We start from the raw sequence: 17,907 nt of genomic DNA, 5'->3' as shown, positions 1-17,907 counted from the left end.
GGCGGGAGGAGGAGGAGGAGGAGGAGCGGGAGGAAGGAGGGCGGAGGGCGGAGGGCAGGGCTGGCCGCGCACGGGCGCGCAGCCTGCGCCCCGCTTCCTCCCGGCCCCGCCGCCGCCGCGCGGAAACCGCGGCGGGGTTTCGGGACGGCTTTGGGTAAGAGCCTGGTGCGCCAGGCTCGGAGCGGAGCGCGGCTCGCCGCGCGGGGCGCTTCTGGGTTGCAGCGCGGCCCCGTTTCTCTTTTTCTTTGCGTGTGTGTGTGTGTGTGTGTGTGCGTGTGGCGGGGAGAATGTCCCGTGCCAAAAGTCACGGCTGGTTTTCCAGCCCCCAAATCAGACGAGCGCCCTCGTGAATGCTTCTGCGAGGGTCTTTTCGTGGACGCTTTTTGCTTTTTCAGCTTCCTTTCCCCGCCCCAATCACGGCAGCATCTAAACCTCAAGTGAGCAAGAACACATGTTTTCTCTTCTGGGGAAAATGGAGTCACATAAATATCACCTCCCGCTTGCGAGAAATCCCAGCGAGGCGCCCGCTGTTTACAGGAAGACCTAAAAGGCTGCTGGAGGGGCCGGCGGCAGGGCGCAAGGTGCAAAGCCACCCTGGGGGCTGTGGTGTGGCTCAGCAAAAACACTCACCCCTCCTTCAAAACAGTCATAGCTTTTGCCTCTGAGCTGGAAAGTGGGGAAATTCCACGTGGTTTTCTGCAGGCCCAAAGCAGAAATGGGAAAGGCAAACCTTTGGACTTTGTGCCATTACGCTGTTAGCCCCTCTGCAGTTAGCTTATTTGGATAGTGAGCGGGACAAACTACTCCACCAAAACAAAGCCTAGACTGAGGAGCTGGGACCTGTTAATCTTTTCCTAGACTCTATACCAGACTTGAGCTTAGGGCTCAATTTGTGTTAGCTGCATTCAATAGCCCAGGGCTTTGGACATGTTCCCTCCCTGAGAAATGCTGTTACAGCCCTAGATGGGACGCAGGATATGTGACTCACCGGAGGCTGGGCATGGAGTAACTCTTGAGTGACTGATTCTTTTTTAAGTCCTGGCCCAGGCAGAGCAACTGCAGGTGAGAGCCTGAAACTGGGTGACAACGGTCGGATGCGGCTGGCCGCTCCGAGGGAAAAGCTGCTCTTCATGGAAGTGGCCCAGTGCACTGAAAATTTGGATGAAAACAGGGCTGCTGAGCAGCTCAGCGGCATCTTCAGCATCTCCAGGGCTTTGCAGGAAGGCATCCTGCAAGGCTCCTTGGATCCGAGCAGACCAGCAGTGTCCACGCTCAGGCCACGGATATTTGGGAAACATCTCGCCTTCCAGGACTGTACTCGTAGGAGAGCAAGCATTTGTGCAACCAGCTGTGCTATGCCACGGAAACCTAGTTTTCTCCTCGCAGAAGTTAGGGCCTGTCTCCACAGAAAATAATTAAGCTGAAGCGTGTTTAAAGTAGAACAGGAATTCCTAGCTGTTTCCTGGGTGGGTAGTTATATTACAAGCCCCAAAAGTATGCAGGGCCTTTTGTCTAACCAAAACCATGTGTTCTGTGTTCTAGATACCACTGACTTCAGCACAAATGATTCAGGGCCTTAGAGAACAACTAATTTTTCAGTTAGGTCAGAATAAACGTTATTTAACAGCCTTACTGCGTTTGCAACTTCAGATGGCCATGCGTGGCCTTTGCGAGAGCGCTCTGGGCGTATCCAGCGGGACTGTGAAGGACCCTGTCTGTCCGCTCTCCAAAAAACCAACCTGATGCCATTTCTGCGACTGCCTTGCATAAATTCTTATGGGGAGGAGGCCGCACGTGGGGGAAGGGGATGCAGAAGTGAGAACATATTTTAGAGCTGCCGCTTCCCAGTTTGCCCAATAATTTACACTGTGCCCTCAGGTGCGTGTCAGCAGGGTGAGAACAACCCTCAGCACCGAGAACCCGAGTCCTAATCCTCGTTCTGCCAAACACTCGTTACCAAGCCACAGTTCTTCGTCCGTCTGTCTCACTCTCTCTGCTTATAAAATTGGACTAATAGAGTTATCCGTGCTGACAAACCACAAAGATAATGTTTTTTCACAGCGCTGAACAAGGACGGCTTTCTGCTGTGCCGGGGGTTTTTAAGCTAATGAGTGATGTGAGCCTTCTCCCACTCCCCAGCCCCATCCCAGCCAGATGCTGGAGCACGGGTGGGACTCCAGGGCCGATAACGTCACTCACCCGCCAAGCAAGAATTTCCACTGCTCGGCTGCAGCCATGCACAGAGCTGGCATGCAGAGCATTTCCATTTAAGGCTGATTTGCAGGGCAGACACTGGTCACAGGCGACAGAGGGGTGTGTTTTTATCACTCACAGACAGGCCTCCCGTCAGCCCCCAGCCCTTATCGCCACCGGCCTCCCCGTCTCCGCAGCTCCGTCTGAACCGGGAGCCGTTCAGAAGCTGGGGACACTGCACCGCAAGAGGAGCGGCAGGCGTAAATAAAGTGCGTGGAGAAGATGGGGGGACCCACAGCAGTTTTGGGATACCAAGTTTCCCCCTGCTTCCTCAGCTCTATTGCAAGTGGAAAATAAAAGGAGTCCAAGAGTTTGAGCAGAGCCTTGGCTCGCCTCCCGGACCCCGCTCCCCTGCGGCCAGGAGCAGGGAGACTTGAGACCAAAGTGGGAAAAACCCAGAGTGGACAATTCTGTACTCCTATCTGCCACAGTTAGTGGTTAACCTCAAGTGAGCTTGCTAACGCTGTGCTGCTCAAGGGTTCAGACCCTTCAAGTATTTTTATCCTAACGATGCATCTCTTTGCTCACTGGGCTCTTACGTCCATCTTTAAAAGAGACTGTGCGGAGGTGAAGGTGACTCTAATCTCCCCTTCCAAAGCATCTGTCTTTTAACTGTGATCTGTGTGGCACACCTCTGTAGAGGTGATGGGGTACGTATCTATATACACTTTTTGAATGCCAGCATTAAGTTTTTCCTCCAGATTTTTGCTGTCTCTTGTTTGTTTTTTGTTTCCTGAAAGGGATTTGAAGTTGTCTGATAATTTCGACCTTCTCCCCCACCCAGGATAAACAAATGCTTTTTCTCATAAATGCCAGGTTCCTCTTTAAAAGAGGGAGGATGCTCTTGCGGACAGTCCACTGTGTGAACTTCATGAGAATGGAGCTTAATTCCCCACTGCATCGCGGTCTCTTTCCTGAGTAACTCTGGACAAGTCTGAGTCTCTCTGTGCCTCAGTTCCCCCCTAGGCAATAGGGGGATGTTAATACTTCTGTTCTCACTCCCTGTGCCTGCTTTATCTTTGTGGTTTGTGAGATGCTCCTGGGTATGGAGCAGGTAGGGGAATTTTGTCATCCTTTCTCCGTTCACCTTTCCCGATGCAGCTTCCCCACCTCTGCGGTCTCTGGGCAAGTGAAACGGTTAAACGTTTCTCCTTACGAATGCCACCCCGAGGGCTTGTTTGACTAAAAGCAAGGGAAATTTTAAACAGCAGACATCAAGTTTGAACTCAGATCTACTCCTTTCCCTACCCTCCCCTCCCTTCTCCCATTTCCTCCCCTTAAAACAGGACTTAAAAGCAGCTTTGTGAGTCACAGCAGGCGAAGGAGAGCCACGAGCCTGGCAGCAGCAGCAGCAGCGCACACTACTAAAAGTGTAACCTGCAGGGCTGCAGCAACAGCACCGGCTCCTCGGCCAAACTGAGAGATCTTCCAGCTTGGCAAGTCCGAGGTTTGAAATGATCGGTATTGCATAAATCCGACTTGTTGAAAAAAGCCAGCCTGCTTATTGAGAAAAGTCAGCTTATTGGGCAGAAGTCTTTCCGCCTTCTGCTGCTAGACCTTGGAGAGCCCCATCCCAGGCCAAGTCTTTGTGGGGAAGAGCTATGATATTACAACAGTCGAATACTGCCTACGTCAAACTAGTTCGGAGGCAGCAAGACTAATTTACTTGGTGGAGCAGGACTTTATCCTGCAATGCCCAATGCCCAGTGGGGCCACTGTTATACACTGAGGATGTCCTGAATCTTTTTGTCCCTTTATCCCAATTATCTCAAAGCATATGGTACATTCTTCAGGCAAAATAGGTATTTTTTTAATTTCTTTCTTGTATCAAAAGTTTTTTCATAGGTGAATTTAGAGCGTATACAGGGAGTTTCCTGTGGGGCGGGATTTTGATCCAGCCGAAGCTGGATCACGCCATCACTTGGCTCTTTTTATTGCCGAAGATGTGAAGTCAGGGTCTGATGATCCCTGGCACCGCAGGTTCAAGGCTGGTTTTCTCAGGTGTATAAACACAGCCCCGTGCGGTTCCTTTGAACGAGACTTGTGGTCGGATCCCGCAGTACGGCTTCCTGGACACAATGTTTATTTTGCTGACTGTGGCCAAAACGTGCCCTCCGTTTTAGGGAACAGCTAGGCTGGGTTTTGGCATTCAAGTTCACAGAGATCACGGGTCTTTTGGTGTGAATGGCTTCCTAGTCATAGGGCAACATTATTTTGGGGATAGCACTGAAAGGATTAATATGAAATTTCAGCTTGACACAGAAAGCTAGAAAGAAGATAAAAATAGACTCCTGCCTCTGCTGAGTCATCTGCTGGTTTAAAACAAGCATAGGAATGTGTTCAAAGACTGCTTTGGGACCTACTGCCTTCGCTGCAGCATGTAAGTCTGGTCAGGGGAGGAAGGCCACGGTGGTGTTACCCAAACCTCTGAATGGACCATCAATGGCTTTCATTTACCGAAGATGTCAAAGCCCTTTGCTTGCCAGGACAACGGGAGTCAGCAGGGCTGCATTAATGTGGAATGATGGTGAATGTGGAATAACCTCAGTAGAAACAAACTCAGCAGACGCCAACATTTGCGAGCAGCTTTACATGAGCGTGTTGCAGCCTGAACAGCCCCCTGCACAGCTCAGCAGAGCCCTGCGCATACCTCTAAATAAAAATGCAAAGCAAAACAAGCTCCACATCCTGCATCTCTGAGGGCACAGCTCAGCACCACGCTGACCTTGCCTGATTCCTGGAGCATCCTTGAGGGCACAGGATGGCTCTTGTGTCCCAGCTGTTACAGGGTTAAGCTCATAGCAGTTAAAGTTTACACGCCATCCACCTGCCTCAGACCTGGTGAGGAACTGCAGCACGTGCAGACAGACTGAAACCATCCTTTCCTCTGTGCCTCCAAAGACAGCTGAGACATCTGGAAAGTCCATGCGCACATACTGGAGGGAATTAAAACTCCCTCAGCGTTTGTGGTTTTGTCTCCTTCATGCAACGCCTGATTGACCCCTGAGCTATTTAGTATATTCACGGGGGACAGGAAATCCCAAGGCCACAGATACCAGCCCATGTCCCAGTCCCAGCTCTATTACCCCCCTGTTTTGCAAGTACCTGCAGCCTGCTTGCTGCCTTCATTCCCTGCTCCATCTCTGCCTCTCTGGCTTGCAGCTGCCTCCTCCGCAGCCCCGGGAGGGTGGGCTCCGGGTCCCTGCTGAGACGCACCGCGGTGGAAGCAATCCCTGAAGCCCAAGGAACAGTCTGGGCTCAGTGCAGCCCCAAAGGAAGGTGAGCAGCAGCCTTCCCCAAAACACATCAGTCACTTTCTCTCATGGGCAAGAAATACCACATATGGTGAATGTGGTGAGATGGAAATACCCAAACTTGCCAGCTCTGCTTAAGCACCAGCATTTGCCCCCTTATTTTTCAGCAGCATTGAGCTTTGCTCTGAAAAGTCAGACTTTGTATTAAGAAATTGCCGAGAGCCACATATTCCCTGCTCCTCTCCTGCATCCCGACAGTGAGGCGATGCACGACGCCCTCTGGCAACGGGGCGAAATGTAAATCCCTCAGCCCACGCTGCTCCGTGAGCAGGAGGAAGGAAAAAAGAGCAGCAGCAGCTAGAGGACAGGAAAACCTGGATGCAGCCAAGGGTTTTCCTCTGGGGATGTTATTAGAAACCTGAGTCACTGCGCGGCACCACACCCTCATGAGTCTCGGCAGGGTCAGGCGCACGGCGGCCTAGGTGCGGCACGTGTGTTCAGCGCCCACTTGGAGGGACGGGGGAGATAAGGCAGGTGCTTGAACTATGCCCGTTCTCCCTCTTTAGACCTCCTGCTAACGTAACAAACTCCAGCTCTGTGTGGTGCTCCGAGAATCCCGGCGCTGGGAGGATCCTGGCTGTCCAGCACAATGTTGTGTGTCCCTGGATCGCAGCTCAGCCAAGCAGTTCTTTGAGGTTAGCTGAGATATGTGCAAACACACCATTTTTGATTAATGATTACACAACCTTGACCATGCAAATGATTCTGCACTCAGAATCTGTTTAATGAGGCTCAGTTTGGACCTCAGGAAGGTAATTTTCACCAGCAGGGCAGTGCAGCACTGGAACAGATCCCCAGGGAGACAGGGGGATCTCCAGTCTTGGAGGTTTGCAGGGCTTGGCTGGGCAAAGCCACGGCTGACCTGGCCAGCCCTTCAGGGAGGTTGTCCAGGCGCTGTCTGCTTGCTGCGCCTCTGTGTACAGCACACTGGAGCTCTGCGCTTTGTTGGGGTGTAGCAGCAACACAAAGTGAAAAAACAGAAATAAAATGACAGTAGCTTAGTCTCAGTCAGGTGCCATGATACCTCTGTATTTTTAGAGCAGACCTTGATATAAATAAGTCCCTTGACATGTTAGTGTTGTGTGGTTCAGCGTGTGAAAAACCACTGCTCTTGAAGTTTTTGCTGGGCGTTTGCTTGCCTTTGTTCTTGCAGATTCTTGGTTTACTGGCTTCAGTCTAGAGGATGCAAGAGGACTCACTGGCTTAGAAATACATCATGGTGCTGTATGCCCAGGCCCTCAGGTTGCTCGATCCAGAGACTTCCCAGCTGTCAGCGTTCCCTCTCTGAGGGTGTGTGAAACGCTGACAAGTCCCAGACCACATACCCACACACCGAGCACCCGCCCAGATCACATTTTGTCGAACGCAGGAACCAGGAGACCACACTCGCTGCCTCCCACAGCCGCCTGTGGCGTGTCAGGGTGAAGCTCACTGCGCCTGCAGTCTTGGCGCGCCTGGGACACGCTAGCAACTCCCATTGTGCTGTGCCGTTCACTGAGAGCCAGGAATTCGGGCTTGACTTAGGGACACAGGGAAGGAGCAGGCAGCAAGCGGGCCGGCACGCGGCTGGGGTCCCGCTCTCAGGAGGCCGGGGGCCGCTTCGGGAGCAGGGCGGCTCTCCCCGCACCTGCAGCACTGCCGCAGGAAGCCATCGCTCATAACGCAGGAGGCGGCTTGCCCCGGCCGGAAGCGCGGAGCCCGCACGCGATTTCCAGCGAAATTCCCGGCTCCGAGGGCCGGGCCCGGTGGTCGGTCGGGCCCGGCCACGCGCTACCCCGAGCTGGGCTGCCAGCAGCGAGGCGGCGGCCACCCTGGCACAGGCCGTGAGCCCTGGGCGATGCCGCCGCGGGCCCATCCCGCCTCGGTCCGGCCGCGGGGGAGCGGGAGCCGGGAATTTCCCGCAGAATGACGTCGTCGCTCCCTCGCGATGACGTCACCCCGTGACGTCACGCCGCGCCACAGGCGCCGCGCGGCCCACAACGGAAGCGCCTCCAAAGTGGCCGCCGCGGTGCATTTCGGGAAGGGGGGGGCGCTCGCGTGCGGCCGGCCGGCGGGCGCGCGGTGCGCATGCGCAGGGCCGTACCACGTCGGGCGGCGGAGGGGGGGGGAGGAAGGGAAGGCCGCGGCGGCTCGGGACCGGCCCACACAAAGGGCGGGCGGGGGGGGGGGGCCCGGGCGCGCATGCGCGGCGCGGCTCGCCGGCAGCCAGGCGGTTCCCGGCCGGGCGCAGCCGGGGGCTCGCGTCGATGTGCAGCCCGGGGCGGGCGCCGCCTGGGCCGGCCCCGGCGGGGGACCTGCCGCCCGAGTGGGAGACGGACGACGAGCGCATGGCTTTCCTCTTCTCGGCCTTCAAGCAGAGCCGCGAGGTGAACAGCACCGAGTGGGACAGCAAGATGGCCTTCTGGGTCGGGCTGGTGCTGGCCCGCGGGCGCCGCCGCGGCGCCGTGCGCACCTGCCTGCGGGAGCTGCAGCAGGGCTTCGAGCGGCGCGGCAGCGTCCCGCTCGGCCTCGGCACCGTCCTCCGCGAGCTCCTCAGGTACCGCCGGCGGCGCCGGGCTGATAACGGGCCTTGGGGAGGGCCTGAGCCGGGGGGGGCAGGCCTGGAGGGGGCCTGAGGGGTGGCAAAGGGCTTGGCAAGGGGCCTGGGGGGTGGTAACAGGCCTGGGGGGAGGCAGCGGGCCTTGGGGGGGGACAGGCCTGGAGGGGGCCTGAGTGGGGGGGGGGGACAGGCCTGGAGGGGGCCTGAGCGGGGGGGGCAGGCCTGGAAGGGGCCTGGGGGGTGGCAAAGGTCTTGGCAAGGGGCCTGGGGGGTGGTAACAGGCCTGGGAGGGTCTGGGGGGAGGGAACGGACCTGCGGAGGGCCTGAGGGGGGGGGGGGACAGGCCTGGAGGGGGCCTGGGGGGTGGCAAAGGTCTTGGCAAGGGACCTGGGGGGTGGTAACAGGCCTGGGAGGGTCTGGGGGGAGGCGGTGGACCTTGGGGAGCTGGAGGGGGGCGGCAGGTCTGGGGGGGGGGGCTGGAGCAGGGAGGGGAGAGGAAATGGGCCTGGAAAAGGGGCAAAATGGTCCAAGGGGGGAGATCCTTGGGCCTGCAGGTGGGGCCCCCTCGGGGGTAAGGGGTTTTGGGGGCAGTGAGGGGCTGGAGGGGAGCCCGGGGGCCCTCTGTGAGGGAGGGGGCACAGCTGGGTACAGGGAGAGGGGCTCCGTGTAAGGGCTTGCGTGAGAAGGTGCCTTTGGGAGGGGGACCTTGTGCATGCAGGGGGTGAGCAGGGGAGCCCCGTGCACGGCTGGGGAGCACGTGGAGAGGGAGCCCTGTGCAGAGTGGGGGTCCTGTGCAGGGAGGGCGGTGTTTGGGGACAGGGGTGCTCTGTGCACGGAGGTGGAGGTGCCGGGGGCTGCTGGGCACGGCAGAGGGGCTGCTGCAGGAGGCCTGCGCGCAGAAGCGGGGGCGTGGGGGGCTGCTCTGTGCGGGGAGAGCAGTCCCTGCGGGTGGACGCCTGCAGGGAGGAGGTGCGTGGATGCGGGGGGTGTGCTGTGCAAGAGGGGGTGCGCAGGCAGCCCTGGCGGCGCGTGGGGGTCTGTGCTGTGCCAGGCTGCAAGGGGCCTGCAAGATGTCCACTGCATGCATGGCAGGGAGATGCGCCGCAGGATGCGGGATGAACGGAGGGGTGCAGGGGGATGTGAAGGGAGTCTTGGTGCTGTGCGTGGAGGGGATGGTTGTGCACAAATGTGACAAGTTTTGGGAGCATGGGAGAGTATGAAGATGCTTTGTGCTGTGAAAAAGTGACTTCCCCAGTCAATTTCATGGAAGAGAAAACATGTAGGAGAAACTTGTGAATCTGGAAAAACTGTAAACAAAATATCCTTGTGTTGAGAGGGAGCCTGGGAGGAGAGGAAACCTGGTCTGTGCACTTTAGTTCATATAGTAAATAGTCAAACTTCCAATATAAGCTGTTAGCAGAAGACTCTACCAGGTCTATGGATGTACAGTGTGCAGAACAAAGTTTCAGTTAATCGTTGTCCACTTCAGCATTCTTACTTGCTGCTGTTTTTTTCTTTCCCTGTAAGGGTTCAGGGTTGGCCATATTCAGTTCTGTAACGTATGCATTTCTTTTCTATAGACGTGGCAAAATGCAGAGAGAGTCAGACTTCATGGCCAGTGTAGACAGCAGCTGGATCTCTTGGGGTGTGGGAGTCTTTATTCTGAAACCCCTCAAGTGGACTCTGTCAAGTGTGCTGGGTGACAGTAAAGTACCCGAGGAGGAAGAAGTTCTGATTTTTGTGGAGCTGCTTCAGGTGAGTGTTGTCTAGAGCTTTCTTAGGTTATGCATCTTAAAAAAAAAAAAAAAAAAAAAAAAAAAAGTAATGAGTGATTTTTATGTGCTAGCGTGGAAAGGTCAGGGTTGAGTAGAAGACTGTCTTTATCTGTACTTCTTAAGTATTTGAAAGCATTTAGAGAGATGGGTAGAGTGATGACTCATGATTAAAAACAGATCATATCTACAGATGTTCCTTGAAATTATTGTAATGACTTTTCCCTGACTTTGAAGAAATGGATGACAAGCTTGTCTTGCTCTCTAGGAAGCCTAATAGTGTGCTGTGAGACCACTGCAAGTCCCAGGTTTCAGTCAGTGGAAGTATAATATCCAAGAGAAACTTGCAGATTGAATGCCATCTGTTGTGGGGAGAAACGAGTGACTTAGATGTCACTGGCTGTCAGTCCAATGTATCGTGTCTCTGCTGAACTTGCATGTGCTTCATTAAAGGCTGCTTTCGCTTCGGAGCTCGTGCTTTCAGCTTGCCTTTTCAGACATGATTAGAACTGCCGTTACCTCCTGTCAAAGACCCTTTTCTGTGGCACATTGTTAGTGGTAGACCTGTGGGTTGCATTGTGAATTCGTACAACTCATTGTTGCTCAATCTGACTTGGATGGCGCTGTGCTGACACAGTCGAGACCTGGGGTCACTTCCTCAGTGTTGCTAAGCCTTTTTTCTTTTTTTTCTTCAATATAAAAAAGAAGAAAAAGAAACCCTGAAGTTATTCTGTTTAAAAACAGCACCAGAACTTGCTGCTCTTGCATGCAAGTGGCCTCTAAATGACTGGGACTGGCAGACATGAAAGAACTCTTTAGATGTGTTCCTCTTGTTATAGTTACTCTGATAGCACGCAGCGTCTTTTCTCTGCGGTAGGCATTCTGTAGTCCTTTCGGGAGTTGTGTGCATGGGAGAGGAGAGAAACCTTTTATAAAGCTGCCTGGAAAACCACAAGCTTTGATGTGGAATTTGGGGGGTAGATGGAAGCAGAAAGAGTTGTTTCTTTAGTCTTAAGTGGACTCTAACTCCAGTTACATGCTTCCCACTTGAAATGGGAGAACTGTTCTTTTTTTCTCTGCCCTAATATAAATGATGCAAAATGACTCTGAGTACAGCTAGAGTGTTTATTAAAGACAAGCTTATCCTGGGCTTAAACTGAGGGGAAAACTTCAAGAAATATAGCAGTGGCCGACTTGCTGGCTGTGTAGTGCTTATGTTTTCCATGGCATTTACTCAGGGAACATGAATATTGTAATTCTAGTTCCAGAGGAAAACTGTAATATTTTGCATTCCATTAATGGTGATATTTTTAGAGCATTATGAATGCTTACTCACCTTCTGAATTTTACATACAGCTCATTTTGAAAGTCCTTGTCTCACCCCAAATGTGATGTCTCTAACTTTTCACCTTTAGGTGTGTGGGAGGGAGCGGGTGTGGCCTCAGCAATCCTTGTGGGAAAAGGAATAGTCCCGTATAAACTAATGGATAGTTTTTTTGCTTCCTTTCAGGAAAAGGCAGAGGAAGTTTATCGCTTATATCAGAACTCCGCGCTCTCTTCTCACCCTGTTGTTGCCCTCTCAGAGCTGCGTTCCCTCTGTGCCAACGTTTGTCCAGATGAAAGGACGTTCTACTTGTTGCTGCTCCAGCTGCAGAAGGAAAAGAGGGTCACAATCCTGGAACAGAATGGAGAGAAGGTACAGGGTAAAGGTGACCGCTTTTGGGTGGTATAATCCCTGTCTTGCATTTCATATAGCTGAAAAAGTACTCGCTGTTGGCTAAATGTTGGTGTTCTTTGGAAAAGTCAGTTCTGTGTACTCCAACATTGTAATCTTGTTATAGGCAGGATTAAATGCTCCTTGCATGACGGGTTCCTATTTCCCCCTTCAAACATTTGTAACATTATCTGTGTAATTTGACAGCTAGCAAACTGGCAGATATCCTAGCTTTATACTTGCAGGCTGACTATTCCCAGGAGCACTGCACAGCATTTTAGGATACTGGTCTTGCAGAGAACCTGATAGCCACTTGAAAACTTGCAGAAAATTAGATTATTTGAGTTGTCCAAGTTGCAATTGTTCCACAAGTTAGAATCAGTGCTCCACTTCCTGTGAAAAGGTTTCCTGTTTGCCAGTAACTACAGAGAATGCAGGTTCTTTGATCTCAAAGGCGGCATTTCTGTCCATACTGTTCTGCACTGCACAGAACTGAAGTTCTTGGAAGTGTGACACTGCCATATACTGTTCAAAGCATAGCATAACCATACAGTTGGTATCTAAATCAGGAGTATCTGTGCAAGCGCTAGGACAGCTTTACATCTTCAGGGTGTTCTATTAAAGCCTTCTGGTTTCACATCGAGGTGGCTTCATCCTGTCTCACATAATATTTGATTATATGATGACTGGCCTTAAATGAAACTGTGGGTGTGCAAAGCATCTTTTCTTTCTGTTAGAGTGGAAATATTTCTAGTGCAAGCACAAATTCTGGAGACAAGCGACTCAAGAATGTGGTTCTCTTTCTTTAGATAGTGAAGTTTGCCCGAGGTCTTCATGCCAAAGTCTCCCCAATGAATGATGTGGACATTGGAGTATATCAGTTGATGCAAAGTGAACAGCTGCTGTCACAGAAGGTGGAGTCCCTTTCCCAGGAAGCAGAGAAGTAATTTGGGGAAGGGTGGCGGGAAGAACTTCACTATGATGTAGAGTTTTGTATTCCTGTGACATAGTTAAGAATGAAGATGTCTTCTTTAAGTGCCAGTCATTCTTCCTGTTTTGGTAAATGCAGTAGTTACAATAAATGGGGTAGGACAGGTTTTCCCATCCTTGTTCTGTATCCACATGAAAATAACGTGCAGTGAGTGGATGTCAAAGTTACAGAAAGGTTTGGAATGCATTCAAAGACTGCCTGTGGAAATACAACAATGCCTTAAGAGTGGCTATACGTGAAATATATTGGTACTCAGCCACCTGTAGATTAGAGCAAGGTAGTGAGGATGGTAGCTGCTTTGTAAATAACTACTAGTTGCAAAGGAATAAGCTCCTTTTCCTTGTTGCCTCTGTACAGGTGTAAAGAGGATGCCCGGAGTGCTTGTAGAGCTGGAAAAAAGCAATTGGTAAGTACCATTCTGCTTGGAAAGAACTACAGGTTAAGCATCTTGGAACTCCTTTATCACTACAGATAGTGCCTAGTGTTTGGTATTGTATACTTAATCTTAGATGTGTACAAGTGTGTTCTGAGGCCAAAGAGCTCCTTCAGATGGTGATAGGAATGTATTTGTCCAAAGTGGTATGATGAAAAGAAATAGAAATACCTAGTTCTTAAACCCAGCTGTTGTATGTGCCTTGCTGTACAGGGATTGCAGTTCTTAAAAGATGTACTTCCTTTGGCTGCTGCTGGTTTGTGATCCAAGCCTGTGTATCTAATATCTCCAGGCGCTGAGATGTTTGAAGTCCAAGCGAAGGACAGAAAGGCGTATCGAAGAGCTTCATTCCAAGCTGGATGCAGTGCAAGGGATCTTGGATCGTATATATGCCTCCCAGACTGACCAGATGGTAGCGTGTTCATTTTGTTTTGTGCTTCTCACTTTAGCCCCGCTCTTTTCCTTTGTGCTGCTTTACTTGCTTGTCGGAGCTCATGTCTGAGGGTGCAAGCAGGCTGGTGAGACTTCTTTCTCTGCTCTAGGAGACAGCAGTCTGATCTTGGGGTATTGCTATGAGGAAACCCACTTGGGGCTCCATTTTCTCCTTCTGTGCTAATACTGCTCTGAAGGCTCCGCTTGGATAATGGGTCTCGAGAGAAGCTTGCACTGCCTGTTGTTTGCTCTTACTCATTCAGCATTATGCATCTTTCCCTTTGTTAAGGTATTTAATGCCTATCAAGCTGGTGTGGGAGCTCTGAAACTGTCTATGAAGGATATAACTGTGGAGAAGGCTGAGAACCTGGTGGATCAGATACAAGAGGTACTGAAATAAGAGCACATCTCAATAAACGAGCAAGTAGTGGGTGGATGTACATAGAAAACTTGCCCAGATATTAATACTGAGGCTTCTGGCACTGTTCTGTTTCTATTCCATATGTCATCAGAGCAAACTGACTTAATCTTGATCTTTTTAAACAAGAGAGCAGAAATCTTCAAATAACCAGCCGTATTTGGTTTTACGTATTTTCACTTATTGCTGGCTAGTACACTAAACTGATGTACTTCATGTGTTCTTCTGGTTAGCCATATTTGTGCAAGCCCACAACTCTCTTGTTGGCAAGTGTTTAGCGTGCTGTATTAAAAAGAAATATAAGTCATGCCTTTGGAAACTGGAATGCAACTAAATGCATAAGAATGGGGTCTTAAAATGGCCTAACCTATAATCTCCTAGCACTTATTAAATCATCTTCCATGTTGTTTCTTTCACTGCTAAAACACCGGTCATGTTGGATCTCTTTTGCACCAGTACCTGCTGCCTTTAAGTCAACTTTTGATTTGTTTTCTTCATTTTCTTTTTTTTATCTCTACTCTTGCCATAACTGGCTACACAAAGACATAAGATCAGCTTATATTCTATATCAAGCTTTGTGTATTTCTCCTCAGCTCTGTGACACTCAAGATGAAGTAGCTCAGACGCTGGCTGGAGTGGGAATCAATGGTCTAGGTATGTTTTGGGGTTTTCATGCTCTGCTCATCTTCTCTTTTCTCCCACTGACCATTGCTGGTCCAACATGCTACTGCTGTTCACCCTTCCCTTCCTTCCCTGCTTTTGACTAGCTCTTCTTCCTGGGAGTACAGGCAGCTGCTGAAACACCAAGGATGTAGCTGCTGGTGCCTTTAGGAGGAATGAGAATTGCCAAGGAGCTCCCTTCTTTGGCAGTGGGTTGTAGGGGATTTGGTATTTGTGCATCTCCAAATCCCTGCAGGTCTCTGACTGCTGGTGGATTTCAATTCAGAGTTGTATAATGTTGATTTTTAAAACCTATTTTTAGAGTGGCTGCTGCTTGTGATGTTCTTTTCCCTCTGGCCTGTGTGTTACTGCAGCTTGTTTGCCTCTGCTGAAAGGTTTTCCTTCCCTTAGATGCCTCAGCACAAAGGCCTCTCCAGGGATAGTTCTCCCTGAGATCAGGACTGGGTTTTTGCCTGTGGAGGAAACATGGGGAGTTGCTTCTTATTATGAGTAGTGGGAGTGATGGGTAGTAATACCTCTGTTAAACTTGGACTTTAATTTATGTGATAAGTGCCTGTCTGGGGAACAAGGAACCTGTCCAGGGTGAGAGCAGGATCGGATCCTTTCCTCCTCAGGAGTTGCAGAGGATTCTCCTTGCAGCTAGAAGGAGATACTCCGACACTGGTTGTTATCCGCAGTGTGGCTGTTCACATCTACTTCTTTGCCTGCTGCCTTTATCGTATGCTGTGAAGATACTACTTATTTCTGCTTGGAACTGAACGTTTTCTTTAATTGGCAGAGATGGACACTGAGGAACTTGAGAAGGAGCTGGATAGTCTCCTCCAGGACTCGGCTAAGGAGCCTGTAGATCTGCCTCCTGTTCCCCAGAAGCCACTGAATCCTGCCATTTCTGATGCTGAGCTTGAAGCTGAATTGGAAGAGCTCTCCATTTTCGATGGAGGTATGGATGTCAGCAGACTGTGTTAGCTAGCTACTATTAGGATCCCATGACAACCTTACAAAATGGAAGATGTCTAGCAGAGATGAAGTCTGAGCCAAAATCTTTCCCATTTCTAGTTGCACAGTTGGAAGCAAGCTCTCCTGGTATCCCTGCCAGGTACTCAGTGGTATTGCCTCTTCACTACCAGCTTCAGTCTTGAGAGGGCTGTCCTCTGTGTTAGAAATTTTACCTGCATTTCTTACTGTAGTGTGCAGGGAAAGCTGAAGGCTCTACCAAAGAGCCAGTGCTTTGATTAGATGTTTTTTGTTAAACAAAATGTGTGCAAAGCCAGGAGTTTGTGTTATCTTATGGTACAGTGATAAAACAGGCCAGTGTTTTCATGCCTCTTGGTATTAAGTGTACAGCGTCTTCTATCTCTCCCCTTCTGGAAAGGTGTGATCTCTGCTTAAACTGGTGCTAAACTAGGTTTTATTTAGTAACGGTGAATGACCAGAGTTTATGGGCTTAAACTGCATGCTGACTTCAGCAGTCCTGCCTTGGACTGGGGTAAATAGAGATCTTAATTTTCCTTTAAGAAATCTGTTAATGACTATTCAAGACTGTCCACATAGATTTCTTCTTTGGGCAGCTGATACTGTCAAGTTTCAGAGCAGAAGAAAGGTTAGCATTCCATATCAAACACGAAGCATGGGTTTTCAAGAGAATGCAATCAAATTTGAAATATTGAGGAGCTCTGAAATTGTGTTTGTTAGTCATGGATGTGATTAATCTAGTCCGTCTTACTGATGAGAACTGATGTCTTTCTGTTGCGATTTTCTTTGTAGATTTGGCACAAAAGACTCCCTCTACTTCCTCTGAACCCAAAACAGCTCTGGGACTGAATCTCTAAAGACCCAACAGTTACCCTGTTGCTGCAGCTTGAGAAGTTGTCTTAAGATTCCTTAACTAATGACTAAACTTTGGGAGAGAGGGGTAGTGTTCCCCTCTTCTTTGTGGATATCACTTTACTAAGCAACAGGATCTTCTGCCATGACAATCCACTCTCTGGAACTGGCCCCAGCTGGTGTTTGTCATCTCTGTGCCAACATCTGCACTGGTTTCGATTTGACTTGTTATCCCAAGTCACCTGCAACATCCAATCTTCCTTCTGGGAACACAGTTCTCACTATTCTGCCCAGTGAAGATAAACTCTTCTATGTCCATAACAGTGCTTGATTTTTCTTTTCTCTCTTTTTTCTTTTTTCTTTTTTTTTTGCTGTGGCTGATGTTGAGAATCTGAGTTGCAGCGGTGTTGCAGTTGCTCAACATTTGGCTGTTTGTGTGGTTGTTTAAAACATTTGACACATAAGTACTGTCCTTGACATAACTTATCTGCAACAAGCTTAAACACCTGTTGATAGTTCAATCCCTTCCTGTCTGTATTTTGCACGGTTGTGGACAGCTAGACACTGTAACTGTTAAATTGTAGGAGGTTTTGTTGCTGCGCTAGGGGGCAGCAATTGCAAGCACAAGACGAAACTAATTCCTCTTTCTGTAATGACACTAAGGCCTTAAAAGGGAGACCTGCAAAAGATTTTTAAATGAAGGAGTTCCTTATGCTGCCTCTGGTGACAAAGGCTTGCAGTCAATGTAAAACAATTTTCTGCTTGCTCTTACTTGAAATTTGAGCTGTTTGCTATTTTTGTATCTTTCCTGTTTGCAGAACTTCTGGGGAGCTGCAGAATGATCTGCTTTGAGCTCTCATGTTGTGAGAGTTCTCATGTCTCATCATTTTGGTTGGTGGATGGTTTCATGTAGCAGTCTTAACCTTGCCTTCAAACTTGATGTTGCAAGATTATGGGTTACCAAAAACAACCCAAAACAAAACCCTGTAAATGTTTCTAATGGAAAAAAAACTAGCACAGGAACTGAAGAGGTTTTTTAGATGCTGCCTTTACCATTCGGAAGTTGAAATCGTCATCTTTTGCAGGTCACTTTTTTATTTGCAGGTGGAAGAGCACAGAGCCTGGTACCTACCATGAATAAAGTAATTCCCTCAGGAGAGGAATGTGCGATCAGCTGGGCTTTCTGCACACAGCCCCTGTGGATAGCAGGGGGTGACTAGTTATGTGTTTATCTGTAACCAGTCCTCCTGTCTCTGCACCTCTCCCTGACTCGGAATGTATTCCCATCAGCATTCATTTCTGTGCCATGTGGATGGTAGCTGGGGTGAGTGGTAAGCGAGGGCTGGAGTTCCCGTGCTCCATTTATGAATGATGACCCAACCTTGGCCCCGGAGGAGAGGGGAAGTTTTTACTGGTGTCGCTAGGGTGCTGCATCGGCTCTGGCTTCTCTGCCCCTTCTGTTCGGAGTGCAGGCTCCTGCCAGAGAAGGCGTGCTGTAGCCAGCTAGCAGTTTACCCAAGCTGCACACGGAATTGT

The 17,907-nt window shown here is 50.3% G+C and overlaps 1 protein-coding gene across 1 annotated transcript; it reads left to right on the top strand.

The window, feature by feature from the left end:
* The first annotated feature begins 7,770 nt into the window (after window positions 1-7,770).
* Window positions 7,771-17,651, top strand: CHMP7 (charged multivesicular body protein 7). Its single transcript, XM_067312236.1, has 10 exons — window positions 7,771-8,103; window positions 9,687-9,861; window positions 11,389-11,574; window positions 12,402-12,535; window positions 12,941-12,989; window positions 13,309-13,428; window positions 13,738-13,836; window positions 14,460-14,520; window positions 15,326-15,487; window positions 16,312-17,651. The coding sequence occupies exons 1-10, from the start codon at window positions 7,814-7,816 to the stop codon at window positions 16,374-16,376; spliced, it is 1,341 nt and encodes a 446-aa protein (XP_067168337.1). The 5' UTR covers window positions 7,771-7,813; the 3' UTR covers window positions 16,377-17,651.
* The last annotated feature ends 256 nt before the right edge of the window (window positions 17,652-17,907 follow it).

Source organism: Apteryx mantelli, chromosome 29 (genome assembly GCF_036417845.1).
Source record: "Apteryx mantelli isolate bAptMan1 chromosome 29, bAptMan1.hap1, whole genome shotgun sequence".
NCBI classification, from domain to species: domain Eukaryota; kingdom Metazoa; phylum Chordata; class Aves; order Apterygiformes; family Apterygidae; genus Apteryx; species Apteryx mantelli.
The sequence above is the reverse complement of the archived record's forward strand: the minus strand, read 5'-3'. Positions and strand labels throughout refer to the sequence as shown.